Here is a 19667-nt window from a genome sequence, read left to right on the forward strand (position 1 = left end):
AACATATATTTATTAATAAAGAAGTGAAGTTTATGTACATTATCTAATAGCATTTTGTACTCAACCAGTAAAATAATGCCTTTTGGTCATTAGAAGAAAGTTTCAGAAACATCTTGCATGTAACACTAGCCAGCCACATGGTACGCTAGAGCTCATTGGCATGAACAAACTGTTCTGTTTCAGTAAATTTTGTCTTTCTCAGGTCAAAACATATATTTATTAATTAAGGACCAAAGTTCATGCATATAATCTACTAACATTTTCCTATTCAGGTGATGTGAAACATGTTTCCGTGGACTTGAACTGTGAACTGCCTCTTTCATTTTCAATGCTCATCCAACTCTGTCTCTTTAAACAACTAGCTGCCTTTAAGTGAACAGTCCAGGAATTTTGAGTCACTAAACTTATGTATAAATTGAAAGTAAATTTATTATCAGGTAGTTTCTTGGTTTCATTCATCTAACACTTGAGAAATTTTTCTCTTCAATTTCTAGTATTCGTCGCTATGCTAGTTCATAAATGCAAACTCAACAGTATCTTTAAGCAATTCTCATTAACCTTCGTAAATCTCATTAATTTATATAATTTTGTTTATGGATAAAGTGGGGAAGTGAGACCACTTTGCTCATATATAATATGTAGATGATGATATTATTGACTTATTTTAATCATAAAATTGAATAATCTAAAGCCTTATAATGGCCCAATACCTTGTTACATGAAAGAGAAATTACTAATTCATTAAGCATTTTATATTGATTCCAAGAATTTACTTGTGGGAATTTTGTTGAATTTAAACTGATAAGATTTTTTCTGTGATTATTTTGTATTACTGTTCTGAATTTGATAAAAAAATTTTGTATAAGTCCTTCTACTTCATGAAAATAAAACTTAAATCCTTAGAGACTATATTTGTATTTAAAAAATAATATTGCACCTTTCAAATATATCCACATATTCTCATCTCGTATGATGTGTTTTCATATGTAGTTTGGCGGTGACACAGAGCTCAGACGTTGAAGAGAATCCCGTCCATCAAGTTCCCTCAATGACACCCAAAACCCTCTAGTCTGTTTCTCTATTCTTGTTTCGCTTCAACTTGATTTTTTTTTTAATAAAATTGTGTGTCGGTGTATGTTTACAGTTCTCCAAATCCTAGAAATAAATTCAGTACTTGATTCGAAATATATAATTATAGATCTCGCTTACTAGCATAAGAGGATGTATTTACTTGTAAATTCATGAAATCAAATTTTGTAGTATAACGGATTATTCAGCTACATCATGATTCTGGTACTGGTAAATTATATTGTTTATGGTTCCTTGTGGAAATGTTGTAATGTTTTTCAGCACAATTTATTAATTACATTCCAGATTTTGCAAATGCAACTCAGTCTCAATCAGCATCTTCATCAGTGCCATATTAGGGATCAAGAGATCTCATTTGTGCCCCTTTGAAAGGGTTGCATTCTACTGGTTAGTCGTTGGTAAATTTGGATATAATACATAATTATGGATAAAATTTAAGGATGTTAAGAACCTATATTGAATCCATCAATGTTGGTCTTATAGATGCGTGGATTTATGCCTTCTTTCAAAAGCAAATCTGTCTTTTCATTGTTTTGGAGAGCATTTGTATTTAAACTGAAACCTACGAGGGAGATAGCCTGTTTTATGTTACTTGCTACTAACATAGTTCCCTTTTTTTGGGTAAATTTTGACCTTTGCTCATAACTTCAAGTCTTCCTCAAACTCTGCAGCTATATGCTCGCAGGCACTTTTTGTTTCCTCCCATGAGTATTGAAGAATATAATGATCGTGTAATGGCAGTAGGACGCTGTGAAGCACAAGCATGATTTTAATTTTATGTTTTATCTTTGAGTTGCATGAGTGATGTTGTGGCTTTATAAGTTATGCTTCCAATAGTTATATTTTTGTAATTCTGCTTTTCATTGGTCTAGTTGTATATTCTTCTGAACCGATCTTTCCGTCCCTAGAGTTACAATGTTTATTATCAAATTGAGTTAGTATGTAGCTTCATAGCAATTCTTATAATAGTTTCTGCACTATTATTTGTTGTCTGGATTGCACAAAATTGTGAAAAGAAAACATGACTAAAGAAAGTTTGATTAGATTTTTGTTTACTTGTGCATGGTGAAAATTGTAACATTTGTATCTGCACATTCAGGATGCTTTGCTCCAGAAACTTCTTGATGATAGGTACTTATCAGCAGAAGAAAGGTTAGCAGAAAGATTTGATGCTCTTCATAGGCTTTTTTTCTCCTAATTTTGTATAGTTGGACTTTCATCTTTTGAGAAGTAAGATATTTACAAATTGACAGAATCTTTGATGCCTTCCTCCTCAATCTGGAGGTTATAAAAAGCACTCTTACATAGATTTTTCATATACAATATGATGTTCCAATTCTAGATTTTTAAGAGCAAACATCCAGAGGATCTTTAACATTTATTCATCTTGCAGGGCCATCTTGAAGAAAATTTTCTGTGCACGTTTTATTTCTTGTGATCCAGAAGCTTTGTGCTCATGATGATGCCAATACTTAACATTCCACTTTCAATCCTTCTATTCTGAGTGCTTGAAATGATTTTAATTATAAGTAACTCTTTTTTGTTATGGTCGTTACTGACACAAATTTCATTTTAATGATGGAACTACCAGTCCATTTCAGCATAAAAAGTAGAGTGACATTCAGGAAAAAGAGGATCTTATCATTGGTGTCAACTTTGTCAAATGAGAGAAATCTGCTAAAACTCTCAATTTGAGTCCACTTTTCTTTTTTTACCCAAAATGTTTCCTTACTTTCTGCTGCTATTGCATCTCTTTTAATGCGAGAAAATTATCTTTTGGAACTCTGATTAAACTGTTGCTGAAATTACACTGATATTCATTTACTCAGAGTTGGCATTTGACTCATGGTAGTTGATATTATTTACCGTAGGGATGTTCTTCGCCGGGGAAAGAATATCATCTCTGGTAAAACACGGACAAAAAAACGAGCTGGTACAGCAGTTTACAATAGAGCATCTTCGCTAGAAACACTAGTCAGTACCCTCGTACCTTGTTTTTTTCTTGCAATACTATTTGTTACATTTAAGAATACATTAGATTTCACTCTGGGTTCCCGTTAATTGTATGCCTTAACTGGTTCTCGTACACAGGTTGGTTATCTGTGCTTGACAAATGCAAATCGATTGGAAGAAGTCATGGGAAAGCTGGGATTCTCAACTGGTTCTTCTACACAGCCGATTTTAGAGGAACAAGTAGCAAGTTAATTGCTGAGTCATGCTTTTTGTGGCATCTAAGTCGAATATGCAACAGTCAAGAGGATTTGCATGATTGCGACAAAGTAAATAGATAGGCAGCGAGTAAGATGCCATAGTTAAGTCATGCATGAAAATTTTCTGAGAAGTTGTGGTGATATTGTGCACCAGAGATGAAAGGGAAGCTGGGATTTTAAGTGATGTTCACTCGAACTTCATGTATGTTTAGTTTTAGGGCATTGGATGCCCTTGTAATTTTGGCATTGTATGATTTTGGATATCAACAAAATAATACCATTTGATTGTTATTCAGAGAAGTTCTACAAAAGCAAATTCATGTTTGCCAGTGCTTCAAGACTTAATTTAATATTTAACTAGTTTGCAAATTTAATAATGCAATATTCTGTTTGAAACAACCTTGTTTTCATACGGCTGTACATTTTCTATCTCAGAATTGCAGAGCTTTTGCTTTTCAAGATTCACATATTCTAAACATGAGTTTGTTTTTCAAGATTGACATAATCTACCATACTCAAGAAAAAGTTACTTCCATCTCAAGTTATAGTAAAGTTTTTACATAATTATTCTTTGAGTAAACATCTTCTCCCAACAATAATCTGTCAAATTCTTTCTTTGATACGGCCTTCTACACTTTGCATCACATTCTTTCTTTCTTCAAAGAGTAGCTTGTTGAAAGTTTAATCCTTAAAGTCCATGGATTATTTGAACTATTCTTTTGTCATTATGATAGCTTGTAGATTGAAGAGACTTCCTATCATCAACCCTCTTAATCAGACTCTTAATTTTATAATGTCTGATGCTATTTTATAGTAATATATACCAGCTTCAACAAAAACAAACTGTACAGTTTGAGGAATAAAGTAAATAAAATATGCTCAAAGAAAAGAATGAAGGAATTGCTTGATCAACAGTTATACCTTAACTAGTATCAAAGCAATACTTTGGTTAATTTGGATTTATTCCTTGGTCTTTTCCATGAACTATAAATGTTGAATGGAAGTTGCAGCATTATCACAACATAAGCAAACCAAATATTTCGATTTCGATCAATCTTTGTTTAACCACTTACATCATTCAATATGGCTGAAGCTCTTGTTTCCATAGCCTTGGAACAGCTGGCTCCATTCATTCTTCAACAGGCGAGAGGAGGGATAAGCTTGATTGTGGGTTCCAAGCAAGAAGTTGAGAAGCTTCAAAGCAATTTCCGGGCAATTCAAGCTGTGTTGGCTGATGCTGAGAACCGCCAAGTGAAGGAGAACACCGTGAGAGATTGGTTAGACAAGCTCAAAGATGTGTCCTATGACATAGATGATGTCTTGGACGAGTGGAACACGAAGTTTCTGAAATTACAAATTAAAAGAGCTAAACATGCTTCTAAGCCTCTGAAAAAGGTATGTTCCCTTGTTCTCCGTTATCTCAGTTGTAAGCCACTCGTTATGCGTTATGAAATTGCTGTCAATATAAAAGATCTTCGTAGAAAACTAGATATTATTGTTATGGAGAGAGAGAGGTTTCAGTTTAGAACAATCGTCGAGGGTAGCAAAGAAGTAGAACGACCAATGACAACCTCTTTTATTGATTTGAAAGAGGTTCGTGGAAGAGATAATGATAGGAATTCACTAGTCGATTTGCTCTTGAGTCAAAGTAGTCACCAACCAGCCCTCCCCATAATCTCTATAGTAGGGATGGGAGGAATCGGCAAGACAACTCTTGCTCGACTAGTTTTTAATGACAATAAGGTGAACACCCATTTTGATAAAAAAATATGGGTGTGTGTTTCTGAGCCTTTCGATGAACTTAGGATTGCAAAAGCAATTCTTGAATCTCTCACAAGTAGTCCATCACAATTAGTTGAATTAGAAACTGTAATGCAAAGCATACGTAGAAAAATTGAAGGAAAAAAGTTTCTTCTTGTCTTAGATGATGTATGGACTGAAAATTCTGAAAATTGGGAAAATTTAAAACATACTCTGAACTGTGGTTCTCTAGAAAGTAGAATTTTAGTGACCACACGTAAGGAGAATGTTGCAAATGCTGTTGGAACCACCAACATAATCTCACTAGGGATACTTCCTGAGAAGGAATGTTGGTCTTTGTTTTGTCAACTTGCATTTTCTGGAAAAACCTATAGAGAGTTTGAAGAAATCGGTAAAAAAATTGTTAAAAAGTGTAAAGGTTTGCCTCTTGCTGTAAAGACTTTAGGTAGTCTTTTGCGCTTTAAAAGAAAATTTGAAGAGTGGGAAAGTATCTTAAATAGTGAAATATGGGAATTAAAAGAGGTAGAACAGAAGATTTTTCCACCTCTGTTATTTAGCTACTATGACTTGTCCTCTATATTGAAAAAATGTTTCTCATATTGTGCTATTTTCCCAAAGGATTATGAGATACAGAAAGATGTATTGATCAAGTTATGGATGGCACAAGGTTATTTAAGGTCAGAGGCAAATAAGGATATGGAGTTAGTTGGTGAGGAGTATTTTGAAACGTTAGCAATGCGTTCTTTCTTCCAAGATTTTCAAAAAGAGGAATATGATATTGATATACATTCTTGTAAGATGCATGATATAGTACATGATTTTGCTCAATTTCTTACCCAAAATGAATGTTATACAATAGAGGTTGATGGTAGAGGAGAAATTGAATTAGAATCTTCTTATGTTAAAGTTAGACATTCAATGATAAAGATTCAAGGAGGAGCCTCATTTCCTAGCTCTATTTATACTAGAAATACTTTTCTACGTAGTCTTGTGGTTGATTGTAATTACGATCCTGACCTTAAGATAGTTTTGTCCAAATTAATTGATCAATTTACATGTCTAAGGTCATTATCTTTGTGTATGTGCTCAATTGAAGAAATTCCTGTAGAAATAAAAAAATTAATACACTTGAGGTACCTTGATTTGTCTTGGAATGAAAACATAAAAGAATTGCCTGAGACATTGTGTGGGTTATATAATCTACAAACCTTAGAGATAAGTGGATGTGAAAATATCAAAAAACTACCTCAAGGGATTGGAAACTTAATCAACTTGAGACATTTGTTAAAATCGGGGATTGATAGTATAAGTTACATGCCAAAAAGTTTGGAGAGATTAACTGGTCTTCGAACATTAGAAAGATTTGTTATAAGTGAGGGCAATTATGGTAGTGAAGAATGTTGTGTTGAATGTCTAAAAAACTTCAAACACCTTCGAGTATTTGGAATAAAAGCGTTGGGAAATTTGAGAGATGTGGATGAGGTTAAAGGAATAGAATTAAACAATAAGAAGAACTTGCGTGCGTTGCATGCAGACTTTGAGGGGAGGATGAATGAGGAGCAAAATCAACAACTTCTTGAGGAGTTGCAACCACATCCAAATTTAGAGATATTAGGGCTACAAAATTACAGTGGCAATACTATTTCTCCTAATTGGATGATGTCATTGACCAAATTGAGAAGCTTATTTATTTGGGATTGTGTAAATTGTGAGCATCTGCCTCGTTTGGGTAAGTTATCAGCTCTTGAAATTCTTTGGATGGAGGGAATGAAGAGTGTGAAAAGAGTGGGTAATGAGTTTTTGGGAATAGAGAGTGATGCCACGCCGTCATCTTCATCAATTATTGCGTTCCCCAAACTAAAATTTCTATGCTTCTGGGACATGAAAGAATGGGAAGAGTGGAATTACGGGAGTCCAAAGAGAGGAGACGAAGATATTCCAGTCATGCCATCTCTTCAGACCTTGAAACTAGTATCCTGCCCCAAATTGAAGTCTCTACCAGACCACCTTCATCAGATGACAGCGTTGAAGAAGGAAATATATGATTGTCCTCTTCTTCAAAGAACAGAGAACCCATAGCTGATCGTCATCTTCCTCTGATTAAGTTCTCTAAAATTGTCAACTTCAACACTGTTTTTTCTTCAAAACACAGGTAATTTCCTCTCTTTTCCCTTTTAATTTATTTGTTTTGAATCAGAAATTATTTGTTATGTTCCCGAAAGAACTTGAGTGAATCGATAACTCATCATCATCTCCTCCAGTTTTGACCAACGTCTCTCAAGTCTTAACTTCAACTTTGATTCTGCAAAGGGACATCCTTTGAATTCTCAATCCACAGGTCATTTCTCTCCTTACAGGCAAAACCTCTGGTTTTGACCAACATCTCTCAACTCCTAGATTCAATTTTTCTTGTGAAAGAGGTGCTGAATATCCTGCACCATTGCAGTTTTAAGCAATTCTTATGATTTGTTGTTGGATCTGAATTGGACTAGGTAATCTGGCCATAGGAATTCTTATATAATCTTGAATCTGGACCATTTTATCATCTCTTTTTTGTCTATATTAGCATCACTTTCTATCGGAAAACTAAACCATTTCTCCATAGCACATCCTAGTTTCTTTTCATTTTATTTTATTTTTTAAAATTTATTCGAAATTAATCCTCCTATGACTTGTACTGTAATCTTGAAATGTATAGTTAGTTTGTCATTCAACATGTTCTGTTTCTTTCTCTGGGTTTTGCTTGGTATGTAAATGTAGTTGTGCTCTTTTTTTTTCTAATTGTTATTTTTTAAAATAATCTGGAAAATGAAATATTGTTTAGAAAAAATCAATTGGAAGTCTATAGTTTGCATATGGTGATCAAAGCATGAGTAAACTGAGTGAACTGGATTACTCAAATCATGATGCAAATAAAGAAATAAGACATTGAGCATACTATGTTACTGGGATGGCAGTAACAATGCTGAAACATGTTTTTTATATTATTAAATCTCAATTCATTAGATATATTTTGTTAGAAGTTGATATTCAATGTTACAAGTGTCGGAGTTCTCTTTAAATTGTGGCTTAGTAGGCCGTAAAAGATGGCAACACAGCTGTTCTCTTAGTGAATGGTCCTCGGTATGAATACTTTACTTCATAGCTTATATACTCCTTCTTCATGATTATTAAATTAAGCCGGTCTTTTGAATGTTTTCATTTTATGTTAATGTAGTCATTTTGTGCTAGTTGCGTTCATGTTGTACAAGTGGTAATGCATTCACAACATATTGACCTATATTATGTATCTATAGTTTCAGTGTTAACATTTATAATTATATGTGCATTCCTTGAAAGTTTTTCCTTTGTGATGTTCTTTGCCATAACAGATAAGAACAGTGAAAGTGAGCAATGCTTCATTAGGTGCATCTGAGCAAGATATAAAGGAGTTCTTTTCATTTTCTGGGGAAATTGAACATGTTGAGATGCACAGGTTTGTTATATATGAAATCTATGTTTTATTGCTGTCCTTTATCTTTTATTATTTTCTGTGGTTGTTTGGAAATAGAGAAAATGTGAAATTTGAAATGATTAACTTTTTTTGAGAATATTTTGGATATAATTATATGGAAGAAAGAATACTATATAATCTTATATTATTTTGATTATTATTTTTTCTTTCAGTGGAAATGAGTGGTCTCAAATTGCATATGTGACTTTGTGTTGTTCTTTGAAGCTAATTTTTTTTTTTTTAAAGCTGCAGCAACCAGGAAATCCTGCACTGGAGACGTCTTTTGAAGGAAGTGCTGAATATCCGGCACTACTGTAGTTTGAAGCAATTGTTATGTTTTGTTGTTGGATCTGAATTGGATTAGGTAATCTAACCATAGCAATTCTCATACAATCTTGAATCTGGGCCATTTTATCAACTCTTTTTTGTCCATATTAGCATCACTTTCTACCAGAAAACCAAACCATTTCTCCATAGCACAGCCTAGTTTCTTTTCATCTATCAGTGCAGCGATTTTCTCTTTAGCTTCTTGTTGTGGAATGCAAACTCAACAGTTTTCGTATTTTTTATAACATTCTGACTAGCATCATTAAATGGGCTTTTTTAGCTTGATTTTGGATGTCAGCTCATGGTTTTTGATGCTGGAACCTTAGCTACAGCAGGAATGGTGCCATTCATGATTAAACCAAAAATAGTTTTTCTCCAAGCAATTTGGAATAATTTAAAAATATGCTATGAACTAGCAGCACTACATTGAAATTTAATTCCAAGTAGCATTCTTCTTTCATTAAATAACTCTTCGTTTGCACAAAAAGTTTTCCAAATCTTTGTCCATACAACTACCTTGAAACAAAAGCTGAGTTCCATTAACAGCATATTACGTTTCTTTGATCGTGGTGTCATCATTCCTTTCATTATTATCCTTTGGAAATTATCTCATGCTATGTTCTATTTTCGGGTCTCATGCAAGATCTTTAGCTTCTTTTCTTCAATTAATTTACTTGATAAGCATGTTTTACATCACTAACTTGTTAGTTTCATGAATTATTAAATTTAGTCATAAACAACTCCTAAATCACAGTAGTGGACCAACCTAAAAAGAGAATTTAATTTTTTTTTGGAAAAGCAATTAGAACAGAGCATTTCCGCAGATCAACTTTGAGATGATAAACATTTTATAATTAGACTTAAATTTATTGCTGACATTTCAGCAGATTATGATAGCTATAGCTTCTCCTTTCCCAGTAAGCAGAATTCATTTATGTTGATGATGGTTTGTTCCAGATATCTTATGGTTATTAAGTAACTGGAAGACATTTTTCCTATCATTGAAACTTTTTTGATATCTCACACTTGATGCAGTAAAGCAAGTTTAACATGTAATGATTTTCTTCAAGAATCAATGTCAAGCAATAGTGTACCACACAAGCTTGGTAGAATTAGCTCCTTTTCCTTTTATCTACACAATGACATCTGTCCAAAAGGTACTTTCTTCCCCATTTGTTTCTGGTTTTGCTGTCCTTTGTAATCTAAGCAACAATCTTTAATCTGGAAAACAAAAAGTGTTTGTTCTGAAGACTTATCCAGTCACTTTTTGGTTGTCATTTATGGACTTATTTAGTTTGACTACATTGATGTTGTATGTATGTCATCAAGAAGTTTGATGTATATTGAAGATAAGATAACAATCACATTTTAAAGAGAAAACAAGGCATCTCAGTATTAATGTGTGGTGATTAATATTTGCTGAAGAGGGATCATTAACTTACATATATTGCTTAAATTGTGTCATGAAACCAAGAGGTGGTTGAATATTGGCTCAAATTTGGCAAATTCTTCACTAAAGACATGTTTGTTTTTCCTCTTTATAAGCTTATGCAACTGCTGGCTTATTTTATGTGGAGAAATGCATAGTCTCTACAGGATTGATTGTGGCTCGAGAGTGGAGAAATACATAGTCTCTATAGGATTGATTGTCGCTCGAGAGTGGATTTATTTGGGACTCTAATCTATTGCAAGGGGTGTGCCTTGTAAATATGTTTTACTTGGTATAGTGAAACCAGCATCCTTAGATATATTGACCGAACCACATAAAACATTCTCTCTTGTCTTTCTTTTATGTTTGATTATTTTGTTTATATTGTTGTTTGATTTTTATCTTTTAATATCAACCTGTTTCTTAGTAACACTTCTAAACTAGTTTCCCCAAGGCAACTATTCATGAATTGTCACACTTGAGTTCTTTTGCAACAGAAGTTGTCATTGATTAAGAAAATGTCAAGGTTGGAGTACAATGAATCTCCTTTGCCGTCATTAAAAATATGTACTATGGAATTAGGGAGATATATGGTAATAATACTTACTAATAATTGATTTAAACATTATCAAGCAATATGTAACACTTTGAAAATTCACCCTTCATTTTAGGGAATTTCTTTCTAATCCAGTTGAATATAACATTTATTTGTAGAGTCTGCATGCTGCTGAGAATGGCCTTTGAACATGATGAGTAGAGTGATGACCAGAATCAGGGGAAATAGTTGCTTATTCTTATGTGACAGAGAGGGTTTTGGTAGAATTGCTGATGTCTTGTGTGGGAAGTTTCCCAGAATCACAATCATTGTTCCTGTGGAGTGTCAAAATTGGCTTAAAGGTTTCACTGCTGTTGCCATTACATAGCAACTGAAGGTATTAATCTTCACAGGTTATTGCTTTATCATATATTTAGGTGTTGGTTCCGTAAGTGTGGCTAAGCCGTTCTCTTTCTCTGATTGTTGCAACTTGCAGGCTATAGATTAAATTAGGACAGCGCAAACGGGCATGCAATCAACAAGTTATCAATGCATCTTGATCCTGAATTTCACATCTTGAGTTATAGCTAGAGCTGTCTTGAATGGGCATAATGTATCCCGTCTCAAAACTCAGCTAGCTGCTTGACATTGAGCTTTTTGTATCTCTGTTTCTGAATCTTCTTCTCGGGCAGCATATCCCAAATGCAAACAGACAACAGTTGAGCATATAAGATGGAGAATCCAATATCGAAGGAAAACGGTTACTCGTGGCAAGAATAAGTGCAATTAATGTCCTCGATGAAAAAAGGTACCTCCTTGTCATCTCTATCGCATTCATTGATTGAATGGTGCGTTTATATATTTATATATCCTCAAAGCTGTTTAAAGCAATTAGTTTTCCCTAATTTACATGAATTGAAAACTTTACAACATGGTGGGTTGGGCTTTACTTTGTTCCCTCCCTTATGGAGGTGTGAAGCCCAATATATCAAGCTCAAAATGTGTTTGCAAATTGAAACCCAAACTTAACTTCATCTTCTTCTTCTTCACGTAGCAGCCAAAAACGAGAGAGAGGGAGAGTGTGTTCTGCTCCAACTGCTGTCCCTTCTATGCCAGCCACCATCTAGATTCTTTCCATCACTGTATATGTTTGTGAGAGAGGCAAAAACAAAGAGAAACGGAGAGGAAGTATGATTGTACTCTAGTTTGCACTAGAGAAGACTTTGTATTCCCATTTTTGATAATAGTGAAAGACTTTAATGGACTACGGTCCCGTGGTTTTTACTCCTCACATTGGGGAGGTTTTCCACGTAAAAATTTGGGTGCCATTGATCTTTAATTTTCTGCATATATTTGTAGCTTTTGATTATATTTACTCAAGAAAGAAAAGGAATTGTTGGAAGATAGATTCCTCTTTAGTTACGCAACAGTGAACTGGACATTAAATTGAAATTTCTTGCTTCTTTTGGGTTGATAAACACATTCGATAAAGAAAGATTGATAGACACCAATGAATTAATCTCATTGGAATTTTAAGTTGAATTGAAGTTGAAACTTTCCGTTGTTTGGATACCAGCTCTAAAGCTCTTACAAATGGGATTTTCATTGATTTTTCTTCTCAATTTTTAGAAATTCCTTCGTTCATTCTGATCCCACTTACTCCTTATTAAACAGAGAAGAAACAGGGGATCTAAAAAAAAATCATTAGATCGTCTAGAAGATATCAAAGAAAATGAATGCTCTCATCCCAGCCAAATATTAATAATGCCATATTTAAATGATGAGTATTGATCAAATATATAAATTTGATTGAATGAACAATTCCACAACCATCTTGGTAACATTCTGTTTGAAACAAGCTATTCTTGCAGAGAACATATATATATATAAAATATTGCTTAAAATTATTTTAAGTTAAAAAAAAATTATTATTATTATTCAACTAATTTTCAAGCTTTATAGATTGTAATGCAATATTTTAAGTCCAAATGTTATTACTAAACTAATTTGCAAGCTTTATAGATTGTAGTGCAATATTCTGTTTGAAACAACCTTATTTTCATACAGTAGTTCTTCAAAGCCATGTTTTTTCAATCTCAGGATAGAAAAAGAAATGAGATTTTGCTTTTTAATATTCATATAATTTGCCATTCTCAAAATTTTTCTTAAAAGTTACTTCCATGTCTAAGTCATTGTAAAGCTAAAGGCGTAAAGGAAACCAGCCGTGTATTTGTTTTATAATTTTGAGTAGTATTTTTGAAAAAATTGAGTTGAGTTATTATTACAGGTGTTTGGTAAGATTATTTTTTAATTCCTTATATTTGTTAATTTAGTTAAACACCTTTTACAATAAATTTTTTTAAAATTAACAAAAACACCTTCATCCATCCATTAAATGTTGGTAGCCGGCCATTACCGTCGAAAGGTAGTCGGAAGTCGTAAGAATGGTACACGACCGGCTGGTTGGGGGTGTTTAGTTAAATTAACAAACTTAGTAGTTTAACAAAATATAAATATTTTGATTGAATTTTAAAAATAGTAAAACAAACATGTATATTGAATATGATATGATAGGAATAAGGAAACAAACACAGCAATTTCTTTGAGTAAAGATCATCTTCTCCCAACAAAAATCATTCAAATTCTTTCCTTTAAATGACCTTCTACAATTTCCATCACATTCCTTCATTCTTCAAGAGTAGCTTGTTGAAAGTTTAATTCATAAAATGAATTGGAGTATTTTAACTATTCTTGTATCATTACAAATAGCTTATAGATTGAAGAGACTTCCTATTTTACAATAAAAATATGCTCTTACTTGGACAACACTTAATACTTTAACTAGTATCAAAGCAAAAGTTTTGGTTGGATTTATTCCTTGGTCTTTTCTATTTGGGCAATCAAATCTTAATTGGTTTAAAAATAAAAAGAAAGTTTAAGAAGGAAATACCTGAAGTCAACCAACTCTTAGGTATGTTTCTTTTGTTTTGTTTTGTTTTGTTTTGTTTTTTTTCTGATGAAAGTTTAATGTATCTTTTAGTTGAATATGTTTAAATATATAAGTCTAATTGATATGTTTGTTTTTTATTTTTTAATATTTGATTATAAGTATTGAGTTGTTTGGCTTTATATACGTAAACATCTTAAATATGATGTTTTGACACATTTGTCTTTATTAAATATAATGTAATTTTATATTTTACATGTTTTTTTTTTAAATTATCAAATTTATGAAAATAAAAGAAACAAATGTATATAAATTATAAATAACTAATTGTTTAATGCAGTATATAAAAATAAATAAAAGAAGACCAAAAATACAAAATTTATAAGGGTATTGTTAAAATTGGAATTATATAAGTTTAATAGGGATATTGTTGACAAACAAAATAATATTATCGATTAAGATGTTTTTTTATTTAGATAAATGCCAAATATTTTAGTTTTTTACTTATATCTGGTAAACAGACATAAGTTAAAAAACAAATTGAAAATCTATGATTGTCAAAGAACTAAAAATTATATATCTTTTAAGACCTTGTCATTCAAAATCCCGGTAACACATATATACATTTACATACAAGGTTTACATGACAAGAACTCATACTATTTTATGACATTCTTAAGATAACTAATTTCACCCTAATTTTAGAATCTTTTAATACTTTCACAAAACAAAATTAAAAACTACATCTTCAACTTTATCTATATCTATCAAAACAATTAAAAAAAATTAAAAAAAAAAAAATTCCCTTCTTCATGAATTAATACAAATTAATCAAAGAATTCCAACCTATGAAAATGACCTTTAAGGACATAATCGTTTGCATATATTTGCGGTCTTTATTTCGAAATTCAAGTAATATTTGGTTATTTAAAACATTAAAGTCTAGGATTTTTTTTCCCGAGAAAATTGCAAAAAAAAAAAAAAAAAAAAAAAAAAAGAAAAGAAAAGAAAAAAAGATAATGGGCCGGGGCACTTTAAATACTTAGAATCAAACTTTCACAAGTGGAGGGCCCTTCGGAGTTCAAACCTTTCGAATTCTCAAACATCAAACACTGGAGAAGAGAATTAGGGGATGTCCTCTTCTTCAACAACTTTCGAGATCCCATACCATCATCATCATCTCCACGAGATTCTAACCAAGAATCTCATACTCTCTTCATCAACATTGATTCCGCATATATGCAAAGAGATGACCTTCGAATTGTCAAGCAGCTACAATCGCCGTCAACTCCAGTGATTTTCTCTCTTATCCTTTTCAGACATTTTCTTTTCATAGCTTAAGCAGATAAAATTTTGAATTAGATCCTATCTTGTGTTAATTTTATAACAAGCTGTTTTTTTTTTTTTTTTTTTTTTATTTTCTTTTCAAACTGCAGCAAATAGTCATGCTCAACTGCATTGGGAAAAAGTTCTATCAACTCTCCATGCTTTTTTCCAGCAATTTGTCTTCTGTTGATGTAAGTGAGGTCGACTCGGTGATGTGGCTTATATCTTAACTTTGTAAGTTTCAATCTTTGTCGCTAATTATCAGTATCAATGTTTTGATGTTACTGGGGATGATATTTGATTTCTCAGCTGAATTAGTGTACTCAGGCATACAAAAGAGAATTTCAAGATGTGGCCAATCTGGTGAAACTTTAAGAAATGTCTGCTCTCTAGCTTCTCTCTTTCGGAGAATTGATACACTAGAGAGTGCTTGTTGTTGTTCCTGTGAATTACTAAGTTACTGGATGATGCTGAGACAAAACCATTGAAAGATCAATTTTGTTAGAGTTATGTCATTCTGCTGGTTACACCTTATTAATCACAGGATTTAGTAATATAATATGAGAAAATGGAATCAGAAATTGTTGTTTCATGGTAACATCCCTAGCTGGCTGCTTTAGCTTATTTGTCTTCCTAGGATAACATACTTGACATTGCAAGATTGTCTCATATTTTGATCTTAAAATTGTATGCTGACTTGATAACTTTGTGAATATGTATCGTAGTCTATGTATCCCATCTCACAAAAATAATAATGTTTTGCAGTTTAAGGCCACAGAGTTTTGTTTTACAATAGTTGTGTGCTTCAACAAGTAAAATATGCCTTTGGTCATAAGAAAAAATTTGCAGGTATCTTTAGGCGTGAAGAAACTCCTCTGTTTCAATCAATGTTTTTCAAGTTAGAAGTTTCAAAACATATAATTATTAATAAAGAAGTGAAGTTTATGTACATTATCTACTAGCATTTTCTACTCAATCAATAAAATAATGCCTTTTGGTCATCAGAAGAAAGTTGCAGATACTTCTTGCATGTAACGCTAGCCAGCCAGATGGTAAGCTAGACCTCATTTTCATGAAGGAACTGTTCTGTTTCAGTAACTTTCGTCTTTCTCAGGTTCGAAGTTTCAAAACATATATTTATTAATAAAGGACCAGAGTATATGCATATAATCTACTAACATTTTCTATTCAGGTGATGTGAAACATGGTTCTGTGGACTTGAACTATCAACTGCCTCTTTCATTTTCTATTCTCTTAAAACGACTGGCTTCAATCACTCGTCAACAGGCGGAAGAAGGGATCAGGCTGATTTCAGGAGCTGGACCTGAAGTTGAGAAGCTTCAGAGCAATTTCCTGGCCAATCAAGTTGTGCTTGCTGATGCTGAGGACCGCCAAGTGAAGGAAAACTTTGGTTAGACAAGCTCATAGACGATGTGTTGGATGTGTGGAACTCAAAGCTTCAGAAATTACAAATTAAGAAAGCTCGAAATGCTTGTAAGCCTCTGAAAAAGGTAAGATCTCTCATTCTTTACCATCTCAGTTGTAGACCATTGGTTTTTGGATTATGACATTGCTGTCAAGATAAATGATCTAGATGTAAGAACCAGACATTTATTGCTGTAGAGAGAGAGGTTCAACATTAAATCAATTACTAAGGGTAGCAAAGAAGTAGCATGGAAAATGACCACCTTTGTCATTGATGTAACAGAGTTTTATGGAAGGGATGAAGAGAAGAATCGAATAGTAGAAGTTTTATTCAGTCCTAGTCGTCAACAAGTCCTCCCAACAATCTCTATAGTAGGGATGGGAGAAACCGGCAAGACAACTCTTTCTAGATTAGCTTTTAACAATGATGTGAAAAGAGTAGGTTATGAGTTTTTGGGAATAGAGAGTGATGCTATGTCGTCATCTACAGAAATTATTGCGTTTCCCAAACTGTGGAACTATTGCAATTGGGTTCTAATGCTGTTGAATGAGAAATAGACTAGGTAAAGTGGCCACGGCAAATCTTATACAATATTATTAAGTGAGTATGATACACATATTACTCAAAAATCAGTTTTAACATCCTCTGCACTTACTGTGGAATTTATAACTTCATAATGTGTGACTGTGTATTTATTTTGAAGTTATTCCATGGTAAAGTTTTGTATTGTTTTGTTTTCAAGCTGCAGCAACCAGGAAATCCTGCACTGGAGACTTCTTGTGAAAGAAATGTTGAATATCAGGCACCACTTGAATTTTAAAACTGATAAGGTTCCATCAGCTTGCCATGTTATGTTGTTGGATGTGAATTGGACCAGGTAACCTGGCCATAGGGACTCTTACATGTTCTTGTATCTATAATTTTGTAACAAATTATTACTCAAAGGTCAGCTTTTGTTTCTTTTCTTTTCAAGCTGCAACAAACAGTTATGACTCAATACATATCTTGTGAAGAAATGTTTAATATCAAGCCCCATTGCGATGTCAAAAGGTTCCATCAGTTCACCATATTGGTTTCTGCAAACAATTGTTACTGATGCATACGAAACAAATGGACAAGGTAATTTGCCGCAGGACATCCTATATGAATTTATTTCCTGACTTTTGAGAGAACAGTCTTGAATTTTCGAATTGCTTTTGTATAAATTGAAAGCAAAATGATCATCTTCCGATAATGTAGGTATTGAGTGTTCTCTATAATAGCATTGTTCTTGGTTTCATATCATCTCTCGATATTCTAATTTAGTATCAGTATATGGATAGTTTTAGCTTAATTAAAATGGTAGCTGGCTCCTGGATTTTTTACCCAAGCCGTAAAATTCCAGAGTGGGAGTCACTCCCATAGTTGCAGCTACAGCTGAAACAAATCAGATTATCCAAAAGTTGTTAATTGTTTGATGGCTTTGAAGTTTCTTTTTTGATGGGAATCAGTTAAAAAACATGTTTAGGATTCAAGTTCATCAGGTTTACAGACTTTACAACCCCATGAATACCTATTTTCTAATACCTTTGTGAGAGAAAATCTTCAAAAAGGTATCCTATTGTTTTTCAAACTGTAAAAATCGGTTCTGAATAACTAGCCAGCCAGATTGTATTGTAGGTATTGATTGGCATGAAGGAAGTGCTCTGTTTCAAGAATTTCATTCTTTGTCAAGTTCAAAGTTTAAGAAGCTAATAGCTACCAACGGTTCTGGCTCAAGTGATTTGAGCTGTGAAGTTTGACATTCATTTTCAAAGTTCATCCAACTTCAGATGAACGTAGTTCAATGTTTTTCCATCGTCAAGTTCAAAGTTTAACGAACATCTCTTATGATTTAACTTTATCTATTACCTTTACACATCTAACTTCAAAACCTCATAAATATTGATTTTCTAATAACTTTGTAAGAAAGATTGGATCATTCTACCCTTTCATTTTCGTTGTTTATATAATAGTTTGATTGTTTATGAAGCCGTTTGATCTAGGGACTGATTAAATAAATTCTTTTTTCTTTTTTAGACCATAGGTTAGTGATTATAATAACTAAATTTCAAACCAGTATCATACATTTGGGTGAGCAATTAAAAAAGAAAGTTTAAAAAATAAGTACTTTGGAATCAACAAATTTGTAGTCATTCGATTAGAAATCTTGGAAACCCGCAAGCACAGCTTTTAAATCTTGGGTTGCTATAAAGTTTAAGATGTATATAATCTCAAGTGGAGGGTCCATTATGCTCCTCCACATGTTTGATTATTATCAAACCAAATTATTGCTCTCACCAAAAAATTGTTAGAGGGATTGACTCATTCTACTCTTTTAATTTATAATGAAAACTCTCTTATCATATTATTAACATGGACGTAGCCGAAACGGGTGAACCATGTAAACGGTTGTCTCTTTTACTTTTATCCATTTTCTTTATTTTCTTTGCTTGTATTTGACTTGAAATTCCAAACCAGAATTTCTTGCAATTTGCAAAGCTTACATCAACACGGATTCACGCGATGATTTCACCCCACTTAATTGCAAAATTGTAAAGAACAAACGGCTGTGATCTCAGCCATTAACATGAACGTAGCCCAAATTAAAAGAAGATTAAATTTGATCCAAACTCCCAGAAAAAAAATAACAGCACTGTTTAATAAAGTTCTGGCATTATGTGACTCAAGATTCCTTTGGTCTTTCTCTGACTATAAAAACTGATCAAAGCACACTAACCGTCCGTTGAAATATATCCGCTTATGAAACTTTAATTTATCATAACCGTCCGTTGAAATATATCAGCTTATGAATGTTACTATGTACAAGTAAAAATACAGGAGAAAAGTCCTCGGAACATGAATTTTGGAAATTTATAATAACTCTTTGATAAACGGCCATATGTTGTCCCAACTCCCAATACTATTGAAAAGCCCAAACATTCAGCAATATCGAGACCTGTTTGAGAGTAATTTTTCTTTAAAGGTGGCCGACAGTGGCTCTCCATAGTTTTTCTTTAAAGGTAGCCGACAGTGGGGACTAGGGAACCACAGTTCCCGAAAATTATCTCAAAAGTTGAAGCGAAATAATGGAAGACGGGGCCAC

At 32.9% G+C, this 19667-nt stretch overlaps 2 protein-coding genes and 1 long non-coding RNA gene across 7 annotated transcripts; all 3 read left to right on the forward strand.

The window, feature by feature from the left end:
- Nucleotides 1–1284: 1284 nt before the first annotated feature.
- Nucleotides 1285–3364, forward strand: LOC116106154 (mini-ribonuclease 3-like). Its single transcript, XM_031392499.1, has 5 exons — nt 1285–1299; nt 1761–1850; nt 2189–2241; nt 2961–3063; nt 3181–3364. The coding sequence occupies exons 1-5, from the start codon at nt 1285–1287 to the stop codon at nt 3292–3294; spliced, it is 375 nt and encodes a 124-aa protein (XP_031248359.1). The 3' UTR covers nt 3295–3364.
- A 1013-nt stretch (nt 3365–4377) lies between these two features.
- Nucleotides 4378–12250, forward strand: LOC116106155 (putative disease resistance protein RGA3). The gene is made up of 7 exons (XM_031392500.1): nt 4378–7212; nt 7322–7398; nt 8432–8535; nt 8806–10037; nt 11024–11241; nt 11341–11652; nt 11899–12250. Exon 1 carries the CDS (start codon nt 4383–4385, stop codon nt 7137–7139), a length of 2757 nt encoding a protein of 918 aa, XP_031248360.1. The 5' UTR covers nt 4378–4382; the 3' UTR covers nt 7140–7212; nt 7322–7398; nt 8432–8535; nt 8806–10037; nt 11024–11241; nt 11341–11652; nt 11899–12250.
- Nucleotides 12251–14869: 2619 nt separating this feature from the next.
- On the forward strand, nt 14870–17602 carry LOC116106088. 5 transcript variants are annotated; one of them, XR_004124260.1, is made up of 5 exons: nt 14870–15084; nt 15228–15351; nt 15883–16231; nt 16310–16628; nt 17286–17602. It is a non-coding gene; the product is annotated as an uncharacterized LOC116106088 (long non-coding RNA). The 5 variants fall into 5 exon arrangements; XR_004124262.1 differs by having other exon boundaries at nt 16123–16231; XR_004124263.1 differs by having other exon boundaries at nt 16126–16231.
- Nucleotides 17603–19667: the final 2065 nt, after the last annotated feature.

The sequence above is a fragment of the Pistacia vera genome, unplaced genomic scaffold, assembly GCF_008641045.1.
Source record: "Pistacia vera cultivar Batoury unplaced genomic scaffold, PisVer_v2 Contig51, whole genome shotgun sequence".
Classification (NCBI taxonomy): Eukaryota; Viridiplantae; Streptophyta; class Magnoliopsida; order Sapindales; family Anacardiaceae; genus Pistacia; species Pistacia vera.